This window comes from Phyllostomus hastatus, unplaced genomic scaffold (assembly GCF_019186645.2).
Source record: "Phyllostomus hastatus isolate PE091 unplaced genomic scaffold, TTU_PhHast_1.1 phas_contig_148, whole genome shotgun sequence".
Classification (NCBI taxonomy): Eukaryota; Metazoa; Chordata; class Mammalia; order Chiroptera; family Phyllostomidae; genus Phyllostomus; species Phyllostomus hastatus.
The window spans coordinates 3,580,395-3,603,567 of NW_025333607.1; the positions used below are offsets into that span (position 1 = coordinate 3,580,395).

At 44.5% G+C, this 23,173-nt stretch overlaps 1 protein-coding gene across 1 annotated transcript; it reads left to right on the plus strand.

Moving 5' to 3' along the window:
• Positions 1–66: 66 nt before the first annotated feature.
• Positions 67–19,275, plus strand: RBM34 (RNA binding motif protein 34). Its single transcript, XM_045818340.1, has 10 exons — positions 67–457; positions 669–802; positions 5,762–5,993; positions 7,802–7,861; positions 9,517–9,560; positions 15,445–15,528; positions 15,673–15,736; positions 17,088–17,127; positions 17,337–17,455; positions 18,940–19,275. The coding sequence occupies exons 1-10, from the start codon at positions 152–154 to the stop codon at positions 19,216–19,218; spliced, it is 1,362 nt and encodes a 453-aa protein (XP_045674296.1). The 5' UTR covers positions 67–151; the 3' UTR covers positions 19,219–19,275.
• Positions 19,276–23,173: the final 3,898 nt, after the last annotated feature.

Consider the following 23,173-nt stretch of genomic DNA (forward strand, 5'->3'; position numbering starts at 1 on the left):
AAGACTAGGTTTCCCTCGAACAGAACCGGGAAGAACGTAATTCCCGCGCTCGGCCCCGCCTCGGCGGAAGCAGCGTGGTTCCCGGCGGAAGTTGCCGGGACGCGGAAGTGCGGGCCTGTGTGCAGCATTTACCGGAGGCCTCAGGCTGAGGATGGCCCTAAAGGGGAAGGACAAAAGGAGGAAAGAGGAGAGTGCCGCGGCGGGGCGAGTGGCTCGGGCGGGTGAGCGGCGCCGCGGTGTCGCCGAACCTCAGGCGTCGGTCTCTGGGCGGAGCCCGGACGGCGGCGGCGGAGGCGGCGGCGGCGGGAGGCCTCCGAAGGCTGACTACCTGGTGGGACAGGTGGCCGACAGCTTGGCCCGCAGCGGGCGGCGCTCTGGAGGCGGCACCGGTCGGCTGGCGGCGCTCTTCAGCAGCGGAGAGTCGCAGCTCCAACCCCTTTACGTGCCCGTGCCTCCTGTAAGTCACCGGGCTGTGTGCCCAATGACCCGTCCGAATAGCTTTATAACCAGAGTACGGCTGGGAGGGCCTGGTTCGAAGGCGGGGTGGAGAGGGTGACTTCTTGCCCTTTCGTCCCTGGGCCTGTCTGTGAAAGAGAGAGGATGCTACTTTAGGCGACTAATTATCAAAACAGGATGCGATCTCACACATAACTTCACACTTTTAAAAGGGAACCACCAAGAAAAGGAAGCGGGATGAGGAGGAAGAAACTGCGTCCCAGATTCAAAGGCCACTTTTGCAAGAACCTGCAAAAAAGGCGAAGGTGAAGAAACTTTCTGATGCAGACAAACAGTTGGCCTACAGGTTGGTAAATTGCCCTCTTAGTTGATTAAAGCATTTAGATGGTAAAGAAACTGAGATTTTTAAACCTGCAAAGCCATCTTAATTTTTTTTCTCGTTTCATAGTTCTAATTTTAACAAAATTTATAGTATGGAAAACCTCATCCATATTCAAAACTTGAAAAGATAATTATCTCCATGTACGGATCAACAGCAGTTTGGAATACTGGGTCAGTCGTCTTCGCCCATGTATATCCCCTCCTTATGTGGAAGCAAACCAAAGACTTACGTTTCATCTATAAATATTTCAGCATCTTTATAAAAGATGAGTTGGTTTCCTTAAACTTCTTCAGGGAGCACATTCCCCCCATTTGCTTAGATGTTGTTCTTTTTGACAGTTTATTTGAATCAGGATCCAAATAGTACCAACACAGGTTCGCAGTTAACTTTCTTAGGTCTGTCAGGCCTCTTACTTCTCTGTTCTCTCTCAGCAGGTGGTCTTTTTGCCCATTCTGGAAGCTACTGGTTGCGAAGGGTTGTAAAACTACTCCTTTTTATTCTCCTACTTAGTATATCTATGCATGTCCTTAATTTCTTCCCCCCTTTCTCAGAGAAAAGTGTCTTCCACCTTGTCCAAGGTTGATCAGTTGCCTGTGCCGTGTCTAGCTCATACCTTCCTCTTTGATCTGTCCACCATATAAATGTACTTAAAAGTCTCATCTAAAAAAAAAAAGAAATCCAGCCGAACAAAATCCTTAGTCTGCAGTCACGTGTCTTTGTTTGGCACTGTTGCCTCTGCCCTTCCCTCCACAGTCAGGCTGTCAGAAGAAGTCTGCGTGTGCGCTCTCCCCCTTGTCTTTGTCTGTTTTCTCTTTCAGGTGTTTGCAGTCTGGCCGTTGTGTTCGTTTTTATGGGATCTGACCACATTTCTGAAACAGTGCTCACTGAAGCCATCCTGACCTCCTTGTCATATTTAATAAGCAGTACAGACTTTGTCTTACAAGTTTTCTCTGTTTCATTAAAACAATTTTTTTTAATTTACTGACTTTACGGAGAGAGAAACATTGATTTGCTGTTTCTCCCGTTTATGCATTCATTGGTTGATTCCTGTATGTGCCCTGACCAGGGATCTAACCATGAGCCTGGGGCATTGGGATGATGCTCTAACCAACGGAGCTACCTGGCCAGGGCTTCTCTGTTACATTTCGCATGGCTGCTTTTTCTTTTCGAAGCTGTTGGTTTCTTTGATAGCAACCTCTTGTGATTGTCTTTTTGTCTGTTACTTTTCAGTGTTATTTTTGGTAACTTTTCTTTTGACTGCTGCTTTTTAAAAAATATATATTTTATTGGTTAGGCTATTATAGTTGTCCTATTTTCTCCCCTTTATTCCCCTTCACCCTGCACACCCCTTCCCACCCATATCCCCCCTCTTTAGTTCATGTCCATGTGTCATACATATAAGTTCTTTGGCTTCTACTTTTCCTATGCTATTCTTACCCTCCTCCTGTCTATTTTCTACCTGCCATCTATGCTACTTATTCTCTGTACCTTTGCCCCCTCTCTCTTCCTCCCACTCCCCTCTTGCTAACCCTCCATGTGATCTCCATTTCTGTGGTTCTGTTCCTGTTCTAGTTGTTTGCTTAGTTTGTTTTGGTTTTTGCTTTAGGTGTGGTTGTTAATAATTGTGACTTTGCTGTCGTTTTACTATACATGTTTTTTATCTTCTTCTTCTTCTTCTTAGATAAGTCCCTTTAACATTGCATATAATAAGGGCTTGGTGATGATGAACTCCTTTAACTTGACCTTATCTGAGAAATATTTGATCTGCCCTTCCATTCTAAATGAAAGCTTTGCTGGACAGAGCAATCTTGGATGTGGGTCCTTGCCTTTCAAGACTTGGAATACTTCTTTCCAGCCCCTTCTTGCCTGTAAGGTCTCTTTTGAGAAATCAGCTGACAGTCTGATGGGAACTCCTTTGTAGGTTACTGTCCCCTTATCTCCTGCTGCTTCTAGGATTCTCTCCTTCATTTTAACCTTGGGTAATGTAATTATGATGTCCCTTGGTGTGTTCCTCTTTGGGTCCAACTTCTTTGGGACTCTTGGAGCTTCCTGGACTTCCTGGAAGTCTATTTCCTTTGTCAGATAGGGGGAGTTCCTCTTTATTATTTGTTCAAATAGTTTTCCACTTGCTGCTCTTCCTCTTCTCCTTCTGGTACCCCTATAATTCGGATGTTGGAACGTTTAAAGATGTCCTGGAGCTTCCTAAGCCTCTCCTTATTTTTTTTGAATTCTTATTTCTTCATTCTTTTCTGTTTGGTTGTTTCTTCCTCCTGGTCCACTCCATTGATTTGAGTCCCAGTTTCCTTCCCATCACTATTGGTTCCCTGTACATTTTCCTTTATTTCACTTAGTATAGCCTTCATTTTTTCATGTAATTTGTGACCAAAATCAACCAATTCTGTGAGCATCCTGATCACCAGTGTTTTGAACTGTGCATCTGATAGGTTGGCTCTCTCTTTGTCTCTTAGTTGTAATATTTCTGGAGCTTTGATCTGTTCTTTTGTTTGGGCCATTTTTTTGTCTTGATGTGTCTGTTAGGTAGTGAGGGGCAGAGCCTTAGGTGTTCGCCAGGATGGGGCAACCCAAGTGACTGCCTTGTAACACTCTATGTGGGGAAGGGGTCCAAGAGGGAACAATGGCTCTTGCTCCGCTCTCTACTGGATTTCAGATACTTCCCCCACTTCCTACAAGCAAATTGGGCCCTTCTGGTGCTGATTCCCATGTGGGTGGGCTTATGTACGTTCTAGGACCCTGTGGGTCTCTTCAACGAACTCTCCTGTGAGGCTGGGAGTTTATTCGGGAACCTCCACTCCCAACCCCCACCGATGTTTTCAGTCAGTGGTTTGAGGCTTATTTCCCCAAGCTGGGACCCTGGGTTGTACCGTCAGTCCTGCCCCCCAGTTTCACCTGGTTTATCTGTGCGCAAATGTGGGACCACCCGGGTCGCCAGCCACTGCCTTGGCATGAGTCCTCTCCACCTGGCTGCCCGACTCTGCCCCTCCTACCCCTCTGGATGAATGTTTCTTCTTTAACTCCTTGTTTGTCGGACTTCCATACAGTTCAATTTTCTGGCAGTTTTTAAATTGTTGTCCTTCTTTTGGTTGTGCTAGGAGGCACAGTGTGTCTACTTACGCCTCCATCTTGGCCGGAAGTCCTTACTGCTTCTTAAATAGTGATTTTCCTCAGGATTCTGTTGGCTGTTTATCATGACCCTTTTTCACCCTTCATTCTGGGCCATGTCGTTTGTGCCCAGGAGCCACCATTCTGACCTTGCTCCTGATCTCTAGACCTGTGTGTCTGTTTTCCACCCGGTGCCAGTGTGTTCCACGCACACCTTCACGTCAGAAGTCCTCACACTGACCTCATTGTCCTCATCAAGCCTGTGCTCTGCGTGGGTGAGACCACCAGCCTCCCAGTTGCCTGAGCCAGGGGCTTGGGAGTCATCTTACACTCCTACTTTTCCCTGAAAGTCTAACCAGTGGCCCAGTCCTGAGGATGCTGTCTTTAACTTACCTTTTAAATCTGTCTTCCCCTCTCCGCCTCCTCACTTGCTCTGGCTGGTCTGTTGTCTTCTCAGCTACATGCAGTTACAACTGTCTCCTTGCTGGTCTCCCTGGTCCAGCCTTCTCCTCTTCCCAATCATCTGCTCTGCTGCCCACGTGATCCTGTTCAGGCATTTTCGAAGTCTTCAGTGGCTCCCCATCCTCAGTAGGCACAGTCCTGTAGACCTGGTTCCCACCTTACTGTGCTCTCTCTCAGTTCCTTTCACTCCTGCTGGGTGCTTTTGTACACCACAGTGAGCAAAACGCTGATGCGGACCTCTCCGTGGCAGAGCTCAGGCTTTAGTGGAGGAGCAGTCATCAGTATTTGCTGAGGACTGACTGTGTGGGAGGTGCTGCCTTTCCTCTGAGAGGTCTTTCTTGTTTCTCTCGTTTCTTTTTTTTTTTTAAGATTTTATTTTTATTTATGTTTAGGGAAAGAGGGCAAGGAAGAGAAAAGGAGGGAGAGAAACACTGATGTGTGAGAGAAAGATGTGCATCGATCAGTTGCCTCACATCAGGACCTGGCCTGCAAGCGGGGCATGTGCCCTGACAGGGAATTGAACCTGTGACCTTTCGGATCACAGGCTGGCGCTCAGTCCACTGAGCCACACCAACCAGGGCTCTTTCATGTTTCAGGGTTTCTATACCACATATTATAAATGTTGCCATTTTATCATGAACTTTCCTTATTTCTTCCGAGACTGGACTTCCGAAAGGACTTTGATGGTCTCTCCTGGCAGAGGCTAGAACTAGTAGGAACCCAGGAGATACTAAATGAATGACTCCTACTCCCTGTTCTCTCCCTTCACTCCTTAAGATTCCAGATCGGTTTTCTTGTTGGACTGATGCTCAGACCTCGCTTTATCTATGTGCCCCAAGAGTATTGTATTCGCCATTTCAGGACTTACTTTTGACAAGCAAAAGGAGTTTTTCCTGTTGGCCAGATTGCTTTTATAAGGTGCTTTGCAGGCATATTGACCTTTATAGACCCCTAGGGGGTGCTGCAGTACTCTTGGAGTTCCTGAGCAGAGAATGGAATTAGGCATTGGGATAGTATCAACTAAACTCTGAGAACATTATCTAAACCACTTTTGTTTAAACAAATTTTTGTTGTTCTGCTGTTACTTGGCAGTTGTAACATGTCTTCAAAAATGGAGCTTCACTGTTTCTGACTGCTGCGTTTTCTAAAGATACTAGTTTCCTTTTGATAACACTACTTTTAAAACTTAGATATATTGGTGAATGGTATGTTGATACTGAGGAAAGCCAGAAATAGGTAGGAAGTATTTTTCTAATCACTGTGCTTTGTCAAATACTAGACCTGACTTTCATGACTCATTTCTTCCCTTCCACCTTTTTCTTCTTTTTTTGCCTTAAAAAGAGAAAATGCTTTAGCAAGTGCTGATTTAGAAGAAGAAACTCACCAGAAACAAGGGCAGAAAAGGAAAATGTCTCAGCCTCGTGTTCAAGTAGCAGATGCAAAAGAACTTGATGATGTAGATCACCCAGCTGTCAGTCAAAGGAAGAAAATTCCAATCAACCCAGAAGAAGAGAGGTTAAAGAATGAGAGAACTGTGTTTGTGGGGAATTTGCCTGTCACATGTAATAAAAAGGTGAGTGTGTATTCTGAATATTATAAGGATTCAGAGAAGGTAATAACTCGTAGCTTTGTTTACTGTTCCTTTATTGAGTAAGCACACAGTAAGTCGCTGGTATCTACCTTCATTGTAAATGACTGCGGCAGGCCTTACTGGTGTGGCTCAGTTGGTTGAGTGTTGTTCCACAAAGCGAGGGGTCGCCTGTTGGACTCCCGGTCAGGACACTTGTCTGGGTTGTGGGCCCAGTCCCCGGTTGGGGTGAGAGGCAACTGATTGATGTTCCTCTCCCTCTCTTTCTCTCTTCCTTCTCCTCTCTCTCTCTCTAAAAAATAAATAAATAAATAAAGCTTTTTAAAAATTTTTTTATTTTAAAAAATGACTACATAAATCACTCCGCATATTGCTTCCATTATCCACCCCTCCTTTCCGTGCCCATAGCCACTGCCCTAATTTGGGCTTTTGCAAATCTTATTTTATTCATTTATTTAATTTTCATTTTTCTTCACTATTGCTAATGCTATTACAGTTGTCCCCACTTTTTTCCCCTTGGCTCATCTCCTCCCAGCCCTCCCCCTACCCGTTGTCCGTGTCCATGGGTCATGCATGTATGTTCTTCAAGTCTTATTTGAATTCGGTGACCCAGACATACCTTCTGTCACATGCCAGTATGTGCAGGGGTGTCGATCTCTTCACTGTTTTTTTCTAGCACTTGAAACAGTTCCCCATACATAGTAGAGGCTCAATCAACGTTTATTGTGTAACTGAATGTGTCCTAGGTTTCCTCCATTATGTGGGGCTCACTAAACCAAAATGTGCCCTTTCCTTTCTGTGAGTTCTTGTGACAGTCATGCCGTTGGCAATGTCTTATGTCAAAATCCTGCTCCTTTTTTATTTTTAACGTTCTTTAAATTTTTTTAAAAAAATTATTTTTGAAAGAGAAGGAGGCATTGATTTGTTGTTCCACTTACTCACTTATTTGTGCATTCATTGGTTGCTTCTTGTACGTGCCCTGACTAGAGATCGAAGCCACAACCTTGGCGTTTTGGGATGATGTTCTAACCAATTGAGCTACTTGGCCAGGGCCCTGCTCATCTTTTGAAGGACAATTTAAGTTCCACTTCTTTAAAAACAAAGCAGTACAAAAAAACTGACTTCCTGGTTTATCCCTCTCCCTCTTACACCATTATCTCCTAGCATTCAATGTGTGATTATTATAGAACAGAACATATTCGTAGAATAGTTTTGGTTATTGATCTTCCTGTTAGATTGTAACAGGCTTCAGGGAAGGGAGTGTGTGTGGTGCTTTGCACGTTCAAAATATTACTTACGAATTAGAATCGATTGTACTTCTAGCTGCGGAACATGTATTCTAAACACCCTGAGCCAGTCGTTAAGAACAATGTATAAAATTGACACCAGATCTTACTCTTCAGTCCCATGGTCCTAATTCCAGACCTCTGGGGAATTTCTCCTAGTGATGTGAGCATTAGAATTCATTTCTAGTTTAAGCCTATGTGAGAAGATGAGAGAATCTATAGAGTTTATAATCTTAGTTTAACATGTGGTAAAGATTACCAAAGATTGGAACACTAAAATGTTGTGTACCTCATGAATACTAACATGAACTTATATTGCATTTTCTTTTTCGCTAAGTTTCAGTAAAATTTGTCTTCCAACTTGAATGTCACCTGCTTTTTCTGAAATGTTCTTAAAATAAAGCCTGGCAGGGAAAGATTGTCAGACAGTTGTACTTGATTACTTTTTGTAGCACTTATTTGATGTTCTGAAAATAAACTAAAGTATATACATATTTTTTATTTTAGAAACTGAAGTCGTTTTTTAAAGAGTATGGACCAATAGAATCTGTACGATTTCGTTCTGTGGTATGTCTTCTTTCCCCTTAAAATTGCATAATCATACGTGGGGTGGGCTGGAATGGGACTAAAAGGCAGAAAACTGTACTTGAACAACAATTAAAATAAAAATAAATACATAAATAAAATTGCATAATCTTGAGACATACTGCATTTACATCAGACTCATTACCATGGTGAGGTGGATAAGCACTTCACTTGAACCTTTTGCATCAAGATAAGAGTTGCTCATAGCATTTGTTGCTGACTCTCGTCTTTGTTAAATAATTTAGTGAGTCCACAAAGTAAACGATACCCTTGTAACTAAGACCAGCACTGTATTCTGCAGGGCGGACGGGTGGCTTGCGTTTGCCACATCAGGGGAGTAGGCAGGAACGTTAATACTTCCTGAACAGCATTTATGGGATCGTAGGCTTTCACTGTGGGCCTTTGTGTGGCTGCTGTGCACAGTACTTCCCCTCTGAACCTAGAAAGACGAAGCCTGTTTTAAGAAGTCAGTTCAGTGTTAACACCACACAAGTAAGTGGTATCTGACTTCACCAAGGGAGCACTCTGGAGACCCGTGGGAGCCGTGTTTCTTGAAGCCCGAAATGAGCATCATCGTATCTTTTAAACGTAATTAAAGTGTGTTAGAACCCAGGAAATGTTATTCCTCGTCTCAAACTGTTTCTCGCGTGGTTCTCTGACATCGGCTTTTTCAGTCGCGGCACTGTTACTGTTGTGCCAATGATTCTTTGCTGCCGGAGGCTGTCCTGTGCATTACAGGACACCTAGCAGCACCCTGCCCACCCCAGCTGTAACAACCCAGAATATCTCCAGACATTGCCACGTGGCCCAGGGGGCAAAACTGCCCCCGTCTCTAAAAGTAGACGTTTCCCAAGGCTGTAGCACAGTTTCCAGAATTCTTATCATGGTGTTTTTCCTTACTTTTATCACATGTGTTTTTTCTGCCCTTCTGAGTCCACTTCCCCATATCAGATGCACTTGGGTGTCTTGCCGGGACCCCTGTGCTTTCCCCATCTGGCCTCCACCCCGGCCTTTGCTGCCTACTGAATTTCTATATGAATTAATGCCACCAGGCTGCCTTGTCATTGCCCTTGACTCTTCGTCCCACCCAGATTAATTTATTGATTTGACAAGGAAACATCAATTTGTTTTTCCACTTATTTATGCATTTATTGGTTGCTTCTTGTATGTGCCCTGCCCAGGGATCAAACCCATAACTTCGGCGTATCAGGATGGTGCTCTGACCAACTGAACCTCTTGGGCAGGGCACACCTGCCTGTTTTTCAGCTGTGGCTTCTTCCCAAGATGAGTCATTCATTTCTCTTTCCATCCGAGTTCTCATTACCTCTTGGCAGAGTAGCTGCAGAGGTCTGTTATGGTCTCTACCTGCTGTTAACCTCACATTATCCAACATGCCACTGTCAACTAAATGTCCTAAAGGACTTCTTTCTGCAACACCTGCCTTCCACTGCCCCCGCCACCCCCCCCCCCCACGCGAATGTTACAGCACAGGTGTTTCTGAGCCAGTATTTCCCTAGAATGTGTTCAGTCACATTATATCAGCCAGGTATTTAGAATTTAGTTAGTTAAAATGTAACTAACTTGAAGTACTATTTCAAATAATGAATTTTTTTAATACTTTTTTTTCCTTTTAAAAGATTCCAGCAGAGGGAACTATGTCCAAAAAGTTGGCTGTAATCAAGTAAGTTTATAATGAGAGAAAGGGAGTACTTTTAAACTCTCTTCCATTTTGGTTAAAATAGAGATCATTTCTTAGCTTCGCAGGTTTTTGTATTTGGACAGTGCATCATGCTTTCCTACCTCCTACGTCCGTCATAGCATTTAAATTTGTCTGGTGTTTGTGTTTAAGCCTTAACGTGAATTGTAGGGTCGCAGAAAGTGTCGTAAAACAATCTGCTAGACAAGGTGCCATGAGGAACTTCAAGGATGTTTAATCAGCTGTAGTGTTTGAAGAGCATAAGAAAATTGTGCACCCAAATATTTTAGTATAAATTATGTCATATTTCATCAGTTGTAAGTTACACATTTTCCCCTATTGTAACATTTTTGAAATTAAGATGCCTCATAAAATCAGGGTTGCCCCATTGTTGCTGTTGGCTGCCCAGGTTTTTCAGAAGAATTCCTGATTGCTTCCAGTGGCCCCCTGGCGGGACCGCCCGCCAGGACCTCTCTGAGTTCTCTGTGTGAGCGTTTGGAGACCAGCCTGGTGGTATGGCTGGTGCTTCAGGTTCTCAGGGGACCTTCCCTGCCCTCCATCCCACCTGGTCCCAAGGGTGAGACATGCAGGTTTCCTTCCTCTCCCTTTATTTTTCATTTTTTTTAAATTGCAATAAGATTGGTATATAACATGCAAGTTTAAGGCATACAATCTTTATTTTTAATTTACCTGCAGTTTTATGCAGGGCTTTCCATTAGTCTCCCAGTCTTGGTTATGTTTTCTTTCTTTTTTTTCCTTATTAAGGTTTTTATTTACTTTTAGAGAGAGGGGAAGGGAAAAAGAGAGGGAAAGAAACATCAGTGTGTGGTTGCCTCTTTTTGTGCCCCCTACTGGGGACCTGGCCCACAACCCAGGCATGTGCCCTGACTGAGAAGCAAACTAGTGACCCTTTGGTTCACAGGCCAGCACTCAATCCACTGAGCCGCCCCAGCCATGGCTCTTTTCTTTGTTACTGGTACATGAAATGATGGATTTTACAAGCAGAGGTGTATAAATTAGACACATTAGATTTATATATAGAAATCATTGCGTTAGATAAAATATAGTAGTGTAAGCCCTGGCTGGTATGGCTCAGTGGATTTAGTGCCAGACCGACTGAACCCACAACGTAGCTGTGTGCTCAGACCAGGGATGGAACCTGTGACCTTTCGGGGCCTGGGACGGTACGCCAACCAACTGAGCCAGTGGGCCAGGGCTGCCTTCGTAGGTCTGAGTGCTCTCCTGCAGAGATGGTAACCTACCAACACTCCCACACCTTTACCAACAGTACGTTTTTGAGCTCTTTAATCGAGGCACCCTGGTAGGTGAAAGTGGTACTTTTTACTTGTATTTCTCTTATGTCATTACATTCAAATCATCGGTGCTTCCTTTCACCTGACTTGTTGCTCTCATTTACACATTTTTTTTCTTTGAATGGTTTCTTACTTTGTCTTTCATAATTGAGAGTTTGATAGTTGTTTGGAGGATAAGTAGACAGGCATTTCTATTTGTGCACAATTCTTAGCATACGTACCAAAACCTAAAGAGTCATGTAGTTATGATTCTCTTCTGAACAGTTATCCCCATGACTTTCCAGCTTAAAATTTGGAGGCAGATTTTTCTTAATAGAATATCAAATGCCAATATCTTCAAATGTTGATACTCTGTAATGTGACTGTCCCACTCATTCATAATTTAATAGCATATACACTGTATAGTCAAATTATTAATGTTTCACAGCACATCAACAAAACTACTGGGAAAACTAGACTTTTTTAAACAATTTATTTTAATGATGCCTTTTTGTCATTTTATTTATTTATTTTTAGTGAGAAGGGAAGGGAGGGAGAAAGAGAGAAACATTCATCAAAAGAGAAACACCGATCAGTTGCCTTCCGCACACCTGCAACCAGGGACCTGGCCTGCAACCCAGGCATGTGCCCCCACGGGGAACCACACCAGTGACCCCCTGTTTCACAGGCTGATGCTCAATCCACTGAGCCACGCCAGCCAGTGCTATACCTATTTTTTTTTCTGGTCAGATTAGCAAAAACTATTTTTTACTGTGTTGCAGAATTTTAGTAATTAGTTTATGTGTGCCATGAGATTTAAAAAAACAAAGGGTTGAAATCCTCTTGGGCAGTGTGGGGGTGGCGGGCTGGGCGTGTGCTGGGCACCTTAGAGAAGGTGGCTGCACGGTCGCTGCCGCCCGAGCTCCTGGGACCCACCACACTGCTGCCCTTACTGATCTGTGGGGTGTTCACAGAACGTGTCCTTTTCGATTTCAGCTACAAATATCCTATTTTCATTTGCTGTTTTGGTCGGCTTATGGGGAATTTTTCCATGTAAAATTTTTTTTTGCTTTTTCATATAGTCAAAGAAAAGTTTAAACCTTTTTCCTTACGGTATAATTTACCTTCAGTAAATTGCACAGACTTGAAGCCTACAGCTTTGTGATTTTTCATTTGTATGCACTCGTGAAATCGTTGCTACCATCAAGATCCTGAATACTCGATCACCCCAAGTGTCATCACCACCCCACCCTGTCCCCAGTGACCACCGAGTTGCTTCCTGTCTGTGTGCTGGTTTGCATTTTATAGAATTTTATGTGGTGGACTTACCATCCAGGATGTGCTCTTGTCTGACTCCTCTTGCCCAGAGTGATGGTTCGAGGTCCGTCCATCTTGCTGGCTGCTCAGTGTGACCTGTGCCAGATGATAGACATTCAAGTTATTTCCAGCGTTCGGCTGTCATGAATAAAGGTAGCAAAACTAGGTCATTTCTACTGAAGAAGTACCTGCAGTTCTTCCGGGAGGTACTTGCTGGGTCTGATGGTGGGTGTATCCTAACTTTCTAAGAATCTAAGAATCTGCAAATTATTTTCCAAAGTGGTTGTACCACTACAGTCCCACCAACAGAGTCGGGGAACTCCGCCTGCTTCGCAGCCTCAGCCGCATGTGGCGTTGGCAGGCATTTGTTTTAGCCATTCTAGAAGTTTGTTGTTGTGGCTCTAGTTTGTGTTTCGTTAATGACTAAAGATGTTAAGCATCTTTTCATGTGCTTATTTGGCAATTCTTTGGTGAAATGCCTTTGGTTCATAAATTTTGCCTATTTTCTAGTGGCTTGTTTGTCTTATTTCTGAGGTGTAAAGAGTTCTTCATGTATATTGGATACAAAACCTTTTTCTCATATGTATGTTTTGGGTGTTTGTCCTAGTCTGTGGCTAGCCTTTTTAAGGGTGTGTTTTTTTTTTTTAAAGAGCACAAGTTTTCAGTGGGGTTGAAGGTGCAGTTCAGAGGGCATTGTTTGGAGGCTGGCACAGCAGTGGCCCAGCCTCTGGTGCAGGCTCTGTTTCTGTGAATCACACCTGGGCCTGATGGGCTCTCCTTCCCTTGGCTGCCGAACTCTGCCTTATGCCTTCGGTGGATCTTGCCAGGTGGCAGGAGGCCTCCCTCCCTCTGGCCACAAGGGGTCTTCCCTGTGCCGGGGATGAGGGGTGAGGTGGGGTGGAGAGTTTGCTGCTCCTGCCCCAGCAGCTCAGCTGCCTCCCCTCTGCGGGGAGCAGAGTCTTGGTGGGGCTTTGTGTCTGCCACACACCACCTTTGGCCCACCTGTTCTCCAGGTTTGTGTCCCCCCCCATGGATGTTCTTGGGCTCCTCCCTGCCCTCAGTCTTTCCTGCAGACCCCAGGGGAGCAGATGAGTGGGCACCCATCCTCTGTCAGCGGCCTCCAGGGATTCTGTGTCAGGCCCAGCCTGCACTTGGACTTAGATTTCTGTAAAACCGTAGCTGGAACCCTTCCGGTCCGCCTGGGCTTGTCTGGGGCCCAGCCTGTGAGCCAGTGCTCCCCAGACGGGCCTGTCCTCGCTCGTTTCCAGGCGGTCAGCTTCCCCTTGGCTTCTGCTCTCTGCTGACTCAACACAAGTCACGATGCCGAAGCTTACCGGCTTCTTCTTCCTTATGGCAGGAGTGATGCTCCTCCTGGCTCTTTCCCTCCAGGGTGGAAGGAGAGCTCTATGTGTCATGAACACCTGCGTGTCTGGATGTCATGAGTGCAGCCTTCTCCGTCATACTTCACACAGACCTGTTTTTGCCGTGGACAAAGGGGCAGAGCCACAAGGTCTTGCTTTGTAGTCCCTGCGCCAAGGAGGTCATTTCTCATTGAGTAACAAGAGTACACTACAATTAGGGTTTTTTAAAATGTTACTTTCTATTTATGTTGTCTTGGGGTTGTCTTAGTTTTTGAGGCTGCCGTAACAAAATGTCACAGACTGGGTGGCCTGTAAACAACAGAAACTTGTTTTTTCGGTGTCGGAGGCTGGGAAGTCTGAGGTCAGGGTGCAGCAGGTTGCGTAGTGGTGAGGGCCAGCTCTTCCGGCCGTGTCCACACATGGCTGAAGCGCCCCAGAGCCTGTGGGGTCTCTTTTATAAGAGCACTAACCCTATTTATGAGGACCTCACCTTCATGACCTAAACATCTTGCAAAAGCGCACCTCCTGTTGCCATCATACTGGGCACTGAATGGGTTTCGACTTAGGAATTCGGGAGTGAACCAACCATGAAGACACTAGAGTTGTACTGGGATATGCTTGGTTTCGGGTGTTGGCAGCAGCCCTGTGTTGCATGGAACAAGCAGAAGGTCTGGAGTCAGCCAGACTTGGTTTAAGTCCGAGGCTGGCCACCTGTTAGCTTATAATCGTGGCTATGTAATTCTCCAGACCTCGGCTTTCTTATCCGTAAAGCCATGTGGGGTTAAATGAGATTTGTAAAATGTCTCACACATTGTATTAGGCATTCAATAAATCATAGCTGGTGTTATCAGTATAAATCTGTTAGATAGCATATTATTACAGAATGCTGTGAGTCATTCCTTGACATTATTTTCTAGTATCTTTCTTGATGATGCTCATTTGTTCATTAGTAATTCTGTTACTTCAAAACATAGGGTGATGTCTTCAGGGAAGGATCTGGGGTCATTACTAGGCCCTTTTGCTAACTGATCACATCTAAATTGTATCAGCAGTTTATAAACCTAGTGAATTAATAATGATTTTAGATATTGAGCAATGGCTGCAGTCAATCAAACAGAGTGAAAACTGGTCCTAACATGCCTCCTTTTGTCAGGACGCTGCCTGCAGTGCTGACAGAGGGGTCACATCTGAGTCTGGTCAAGGCTCTGTCCAGCTGTCAATTTGCTAGAAATACAAGGGTCAGAGGCACGTGCTGAAGTGCACTGTGAGCCTGCAGTCAGCAGCGTCCCAGCCTGGGAAGTTCCAGACAGTAAGATAAAGACAGAGAAAGGGGGAATCCTGTAGATCAGACAAGACTCAGAAGATGTTCCAAGGGGAAAGTGGACAAGACCAAAGTACGGTGTCTAGGGTCAGACCCTCGAGGGAAAACCACCGGGACACACGGGAAGGTGGCGCCTGCAAAAGTAGGGACCAGGGAGCGCCAGAGAGCCAGGCTTCCAGGCCAGGCTAAACTGTGTGTGTTTGTGTGGTGTTTATTTTATGGTAAAAAGGAGAAATCAGGTTGCCTTTCATTCTGTTCATGTCTGTGGTAGATACAGAGCCTCAGCTAAGGGCATGGTTTCCAGCCTGTGGTGTGCCCTGGGGGGCCCTGCTCCTTCACAGTGAGCATTGGTAAGAAGGCACCGGTTCTGTGTTTTGGCCAGTGTCTGTATAAGTATATAAGTGGCATCCTATTTTTGAGTAATTACTAAACATTTATTGAAAGCAAGCAAACTTTCCCCAGGAATTCTTGTCATATGTGCTGATCGAGAATAGAAAACAGGCTGTTTTTATATTGGCCACTTTGAGATGAACAAATTTTACATTGTCTTGTTTTTTTCTCTCTTGTTTTTGGTCTAGACGTAAAATTCACCCCGATCAGAAAAATATCAATGCTTACGTTGTATTTAAGGATGAAAGAGCTGCTACTAAAGCATTGAACAGGTAATTTTATCTCTTTGGGGTCTGACAGAATTATTCAAGTGTTTGTGAGTACTCTTTAATCCTTTGGTTTCACTTGAGAGCAAATATTGCAGTAACTCAGTGCTCGTTTTTAACAGCCACTTTCCCTTCGTGTGTGCAATATAGAAACGGAGCCCAAATTGCCGACGGATTCCGTATTCGAGTAGACCTCGCATCGGAGACCTCGTCTGTAAGTATGACAGTACGTGAGTTGTTTAAAGAGCTTAACTAGAGTCTTGTAGAGGGAATCGTTTTCTCCTGCGATTCCGCTTGAAGAGGAGTGGAGTCAGCAGCTTGAGCGAAGCACAGAAGGAAACAGCCTTTGCCCTCTGGTCATAGCGTTGGTCCCTAGAACGACAGGAATTAAGTCACATTAGCTTTAGGAATGCAGCCCCCACTCGCCTATCAGGTTAAATTATCATAGAGAGTCGGGCTAGAAGGCATGTTAGAGATTACCAGGGCAAGCACCTTATTCCCTAGACTGCAGTGTAGGAAGTTCACTTACTTATTAAGAAGTTTTCGAATCTTTGCTCGGTGTCAGGTCTCCGGGTCCCGGTGTGAAGGTGAAGAGGAGCGGGTGGGCTGGTTGTGGCATTACTGTTCTATGACGAATACTCCGCAAATGCTCAGAATGCGGCATTTGAGTTGGGGAGGTGCCGGCGAGAAGGGACAAAGGAGGGTCTCCAGGGGAACAGGTGTTACATCAGTGTTGCAAGATGAGTCAGTGTTACCTGGAGTGGGAGAAGGAGCAAGAGGATGAGGATATTCGGGCAGGAAAAACAGCAGAGATGGTGGGAGCAAAACTTAATTTGCTCAAGGGATGGCGAGAGCTTGGCGCCCCGGTTGTTACAAGGTAGAGCGGGCGGGGGCAGTGACGAGTGCTGTTGGGCAGAGAGGTCGAGGCCCTGGGCTCCACGGTGAGCCTGGGTTTGTCGGGAAGCTGTGTCACAGGTCCAAGCAGAGTGAGGGGACCAGGTCTGCGCTTTGAAAAGGTCTCGTGCAGCGAGCGAAGGATGGTTAGAAGAGCCCACCGCAGAAACCTGGAGTGCGTCGCTGGTGGTGTCAGAGCGACCTAGTAGGGCAGTGATGAATGCCTGGTGACCTCCCTGGCTGTGGACCTAGCACCGGGTCCCCAAACCTAGCATGAGGGCCGAGTCCACTTGCCCTCTGCCCTTTTAAATACCGTCTTATTAGCACTCAGCCACTCCATTAGGTTAGGTGTTACTGTGCACAGTGGCAAAGGAGAGTAGGCACAGTGGAGAGCGCGTGGCCCATGAAGCCGGAAAGAATTGCTGTCTGGCCCTTCACCCCAGACATAGCACCCCTTCTTGAGCACTGCCAAGTGTCAGTCTCGTTCCCTGTAAACAAAAGCCCGTTCCCACTCCAGCGGGGACAGAAGAGGACGGGCTCAAACAGGGGCCTGGAGTGTGGTCAGCGTGGGAGGTGCACACCCGTCCCGTGCATGGGGCGAGGGAGAGGCTGGGCTTGAGATGACTCCGTTGTCTGTTTCAGTGAGTGATTTTCATGTCTTTGTGTTTCAGAGGGACAAGAGATCAGTGTTTGTGGGGAATCTTCCATATAGTAAGTTTGTTTAAACAAAGTACCGGTTTATTGTTAAATTAATGGAAATAACCACGGAGCAGTAACTGTTTTAAGAGTAACTTTAGGACTTGTGGAATGTAACTTGACTAATTTTCATGGGCCGTGTAACTTGCTGTGTTATGAAACTTCTGCAGCTTCCTAAGGTGATCCTGAGGCTTTGCTTCCACTGTGGTTGGATTTGATTTTAGGAGTTGAAGAGTCTGCGGTTGAGGGCCACTTTTTGGACTGTGGAAACATCGTGGCAGTGAGGATCGTGAGAGACCCGCTGACAGGTGTGGGCAGAGGCTTTGGCTACGTGCTCTTCGAGGTATGTGCTGTCACTGTTCTTCGAAATGCGCCGGGAGGGCCATCACCCTCAAGTCCCCGACGTCAGAAGCTGCCATAATAGAATACTGTAGCTGCACCTGAACATGTTCCAAGTCCCCACTGTCCATGTCAGTGTCAGTAAATGACTTTTAAATACTGGATATTAAAGGTGTCACCTCTCGGAATGTCCACCTCATAAAATGGAGAAGAGACTGACCTGTCACTTGGGTAGAAGAAAGTTTTAGTCATTGTGTGAAACTGGTTCCGTTTAGTTCGCTGAATCTCAGTCACCGTTCCATGCCTGACACTGGAATATACTTACAATTAGAATATACATACCAACTGACAGCCCTTCGTTACTCTTCCATCACAGCATTACTGCATTTCCTTTCCATTATTTCTCGTGCCTTCGTTGTTTTGAGTTGAACCTACATCTGTGAATATACAGTTTTGCAACCCACTTTACGTTTTCTGTTGTATAAGCATGTCCTGTTGAGCAATGGAACATAGCTTATACTGTCTTTTCCCTAATGCTTCCCAATTGTTAGACATTTGCAGTGCTCTCTATTTTTCTCTGTAATAATGAAATAGGAGTGATTGTTTTTTCTCCAAATGTTTGCTTGCATTTTTGTATTGCTTCTTTAAGACAGATCCCAATAAGCTGTTGCAGACCAGTCAAGATATGTGACCATCCTTAAGACTCGTGACACGTATTATCAGATGGCTTAAGAAAGGCTGCCACAGCCTTCTGTTCCTGTCATTACTGCGTCGTAGTTGTCTGTTTCTCTGTTCCCTGTCTTCTGTGACCTGATAAATTTCTAAACTTCTTTTAAAAACATCTCATGTATATTCAGGGCTGTTTGCATTTTAGTAGTTCTCATTAGAGTAAAAGAATGATAGGGTTTGGGATCTAAGCGAAACTGCACAAGGCATGTAGTCCGACACCTCGGCACTGTAGCAGACAGAGTCAGCTGATACATCAGGCCTTCTGCAGAAAGAGCCTTGTGCAAAAGGGGCTCATTGGTTTTTAGAAGATTGCCCATGACTGAATAGTTAGTGGGAAGTTCATTTCACAGTGAGAAAAAGGAAGGCTGTTGGGCCATGAATTATGTGATAACTTGGCAAGGCAGCTTGAGTGCGTCATGGGGAAAAGTGTGTGGGGAGCGTGACTGAAAGGAGACCGTGGCACAGCCTCTGACTGCCGGGGCCGGGCTTCCCGGACGTGGGAGCGGGAGGGCTCCCACATGTGTGGGCTGTTGGGGCGCAGTAAAGGTCGTCGTTTCTTTGCAGATAAGTTTCTGGTTGGAATTTACACGCATACACACACACACGTGTATATATAGATATATATATCTATATATATCTATATATATATCTCGTCTGATACAAATATATATTTGTGCATTTATATATTTGTACATGTATATGTCTGATACACGTATATAAACATACACATATATACACATATATATTTTTGTTTTGCAGAATACAGATGCTGTTCATCTTGCTCTGAAGTTAAATAATTCTGAACTGATGGGAAGAAAACTCAGAGTCATGCGTTCTGTTAATAAAGAAAAACTAAAACAAAATTCAAATCCCAACTTGAAGAATGCCAGTAAACCTAAGAAGGGATTTAATTTTGCTTCAAAAAATGTAGGACATTCTAAAAGTTTATTTGTTGGAGAAAAAGCTGTTCTTGTCAAGAAGAAAAAGAAAGGACAGAAGAAAAGTGGACGAACTAAGAAACAGAAAAAACAGAAGTAGCCATCTGAATTGTTTTTTCCTACTGAGTACTATTAATAAAAGTGTGGTGAACTCGTGTATTGAGTTTCAGAATTTTTTATGGGTGGTGCATGTGAATGTGGAAACGTTTTCAGTTATTTGCATTGTAACAGTACCTTTGAAGCATCTGTTTTAAGATGTAGGCAGGTTAGTTACCACAAGTTATGTGTTACTGTTAATGAGGAGATGATTTTAGAGTTAGGGTAAACATTTAGAGTTTTAGTGGTTATGTATTATTTTAGTGTATGATACAGATATATAATTAACACATAAGACAGTTATTTCAGGAATTACTTTGAAATGAGAGAATAAATTAAAAAGTAAATTTAAAGAAAAATAAAACATCAGCCCTGAGGTTGCTGGTTGGTTCCCAGTGAGGGCACATGCGGGGTTGCAGGTTCAGTCCCAGGTCTGGGTGTGTGTGGAAGGCAACCAACCAGTCAATGTTTCTCTCCCTCTATCTCTCCCTACCCCCTCTCTAAAATAAAAATAAATAAAACAGCCCTGTCTGACGTAGCTCAGTGGATTGAGCGCGGGCTGCGAACCAAAGTGTTGCAGGTTTGATTCCCAGTCAGGGTACATGTGTGGGTTGTAGGCCATGGCCCCCAGCAACCGCACATTGATGTTTTTCTCTCACTCTCTCTTTCTCCCTTCCCTTTCTAAAAAGAAGTAAAATCTTAAATTTTTTTTAATTAAAAAATTTCAAGAAAATTAAAATAATAAATAAATAAAACATTAAACTTTCTTACTGATTGGACCTAGTCAAAGTATCTAAACAGCTATAATGAGAATACTGATAAGGTCTAATTACAATCCCTAAAAAGGGGTTTGAGGGCTTTTATATAAAACAGCCACTCATTTTTCTTTCTCTTACACTTGTGATAATTGGAGTTCTGGGTTTTTATTTTATCAACCAAATGATAAAACAAACAGGAATATGAAGTATTATGTGTTGGTAACCCCCTGCCTAGGCTAAGGGAACGCCCTTGGAACCATAAGCCAGCAAGGAGACAAAAGCTTATCTCCCTGGCAGGAGCGCTGCGTCTGCTGCTTCACTCATAACTGAACCCCAAAGCTTGGTTGGTTAGCCAATGATAGGTAAGATTCCCCAAGGGGGAAACGACCTAAGACAGGCACGATCATGTGGGAGGACCCCAAGAAAGGACTTTGGGAGCTACAGCAACAGGGGGTGATGGACCCTCGCTCCTCGGCTTTGACATAGCCTGAGTCCTCATCTTCTGGGAGAAAATCTTATCTCTTGGTTGCCTTAGTTCCCTTGCTCCACCTAAGCCTGAAACAATGACAGGGTGGTGCATCTCTGTGCTGAAAAGGGCGGGTTCCCCGGGGGATCAGGCCTAAGAAAGAATATGTAAATTACTGTGAAACCTTCTTTGTTTAGAATGCTCTCGGTTGAATGAGAAGGGTCCAAGGAGGAAGTTAGTTTGTTCCTTAAAGTTTTACAGCTTTCTGACCCTGACTCAAAATAGGCCCTCAGACTTCCTTGTTATCTATTGTTTGATCCTTACTTCCTAGCAATGAGTAATGAGCTTTTACCTGAACTCTTATGCAAACGAAACCAATAAAAACCCTCTCCAGAGGGGGAACGGGGTGCTCTCCCCACCAGGGAGGGTGGCCAAGTGGTGTGCTCCCCACGTGAGGAGTGGCCCTGCTGTTCCTATTCCCCCATAGGACCTGGTTGTCTTTGTGTATGTTTTTCTCGTGTTTCGACGAGCCATCCGCAGCATTGCGTGATCACTGCTGGCTGGTGACCCACGCATCAATTATGTGAAATGTTGCTCTTTTTGTTTGTTAACCAGTGATTACACTGGTTATTGAAGCCCTCGGCAAATTGGCTATAAGCAGGTTTCTACTTTTATTTCTATTCTTTCACTTGAAAGATACTCTCCTAGGAAACCATGTGATTCTTCAGTTTATGTTGCCCATAGAATGAAACAGTCTTTTCAAAAAATCGTATTTAAAGGAAACATCGTCTGATACAAATAGTGATTAAGTCACAGTGTATAAAAGTTCAACAAGGGGCAAGAATACTATTGCATTCCCTTGAGACTTAACTTGGTGACACAGGTGGTGTCCCTGCTCACAAATCCTACCAAGACAGCTAAGATACCAAGTCTGTGCCCAGCAGGGAGGAGTAGGAATAAACCAGAGGGTGCCAGGGGCTGATTGGAGGCAGGCAGAATCTGACACGTATCATCCTCCTCAGGTGGATAAGGGGACTGGGAGACTTGTTACTGATTATTTTGACAATCCTGTCTTGGTATAGCACAAGGAAAACTTCATGAATCTTTACAATGTGGCTCTGTAGAAAACAGCTCCATTGTCCTGTATCCAAGGGTTGAGTATTTTTTATGGTTATGTATCCTCTCTAGTGCTTAGAACCTTGTTTTTTTATAAGTATATCCTTATTACTTGATTTGTGAGCATTTTTGCACATATTTCCATTTAAATTTAAATAAAGATGCATTATCTATAAACTACACAGACTAGATCTATAGTATATAATTTTACTGGGTATATTTTATTTACAGTGTACATTATATGTAGTTATGTGTTCTGTATAGTAAAAATTTCTATAGATTCATACAATTTTAGTGTCCTGAACATGGTGGGGTTTTTTTTGGTTTCTCAGTTTTTCATGTAAAGAGCCCTGGAGTAGGGTGTCAGGGCATGTGATTCTTAACCCAGAGGGCTGTATGTGACCTTGGACAAGCCTCTATCTAAATATCTTGGTTAGTGAAATAAGGGTCTTGGTCTAGATCAGCGGTGTCACACTTTTCTGACTCCAACCTACAGTAACTTTAATTTTACACTGTGACCAGTACAAAGATGGGGGCATGTAACTGACACGAAAGTTTCATATACTGACCTTAACTACAAGTGTCGGTGTCAGATATTTTATTTTATTGGAAACACTGGTAATGGCCCACCAAGGTCATTCCACAACCCACGAATGATTCCACTCACAAACAAGTGTCTAGGGGACTTCCAGACTGTTTCTACTGCAGGATTCTTATAGCAGATACTTAGAAATGTAGTGGGTAAGGGCTTCACGGGTGCTGATGTTGCTCTAACTGCTTTGTGTAACATGTCACCTGGTCTCTTGCACCTCATAGCAGTGACCTCCACATTCATGTTGTATTTACTATGCACAGCGTGGGGACAGGGAAGGGTAGTCCATCTAGGGGCCACGTAATGTCCCATTTTCAAGAGGGTCAAGTTCTCAGCGTCGTGTCACCTGTGTAGCCTTCCTTGGACAAGCCTTTTGTGTTCCAGTGCACCTGGGGCTCAGGATACACCTCTATCCAATGACGTTCCCTGACAGCTTTTAGGGATGGGAAGAATAAAGAATGTTTGTGTGCAGGGTATAAGGAATGTGCAGTCCTCTGATCTCAATAATTTGCTTCGGTACATACGCACCTTAGAGCCCTTCTTACCCCACCCCAGTCCAGGCACTGCACTTGTTTGTTGGGTCCAATTTCCAGTCTTCCATAGGGTCTCCGCTTCATTGTCATTTAAGCTGAAGGGCCTTCCCAGGCTCCAGGTTAGGGCTTCCAGCCTAACGTTTCCAAGGCACCCTTGCAGTAACTTCTGACACCAACTACCCAGGGTTAGGCCACACTTAACAGGTTAAGGGCACAGTCCCTACAGGACAACCCTCACTTCAGACAGCTGTCACAAATTGGAGGGGGAGGGGATGCCCTGGACCACTGTTCTGAGCAGCCAGTCAATGTTAGTGAGGACTGAGGGTCCTCACTAACCCCAGGTTCAATAACCCACTGTAAGGACTCACAACTGAGGAATGTCCTGTAGCTATGATAGGTTTTATTATAGCAAAAGGATACAAATCAAAACCCGCCAAAGAGAAAGCGGCGTGGGGAGAGGCCTGGGAATGTGCAAAGGTTCCATCGTTTCCTCC

Bases quoted from the DNA above. Each gene is read 5' to 3' on its own strand.
- RBM34 (XM_045818340.1), top strand. From the start codon at position 152: ATGGCCCTAAAGGGGAAGGACAAAAGGAGGAAAGAGGAGAGTGCCGCG. The intron at 15,529-15,672 runs GTAATTTTATCT...TGTGCAATATAG, and splicing joins GCTACTAAAGCATTGAACAG to AAACGGAGCCCAAATTGCCG. The intron at 15,737-17,087 runs GTAAGTATGACA...TTTGTGTTTCAG, and splicing joins TCGCATCGGAGACCTCGTCT to AGGGACAAGAGATCAGTGTT.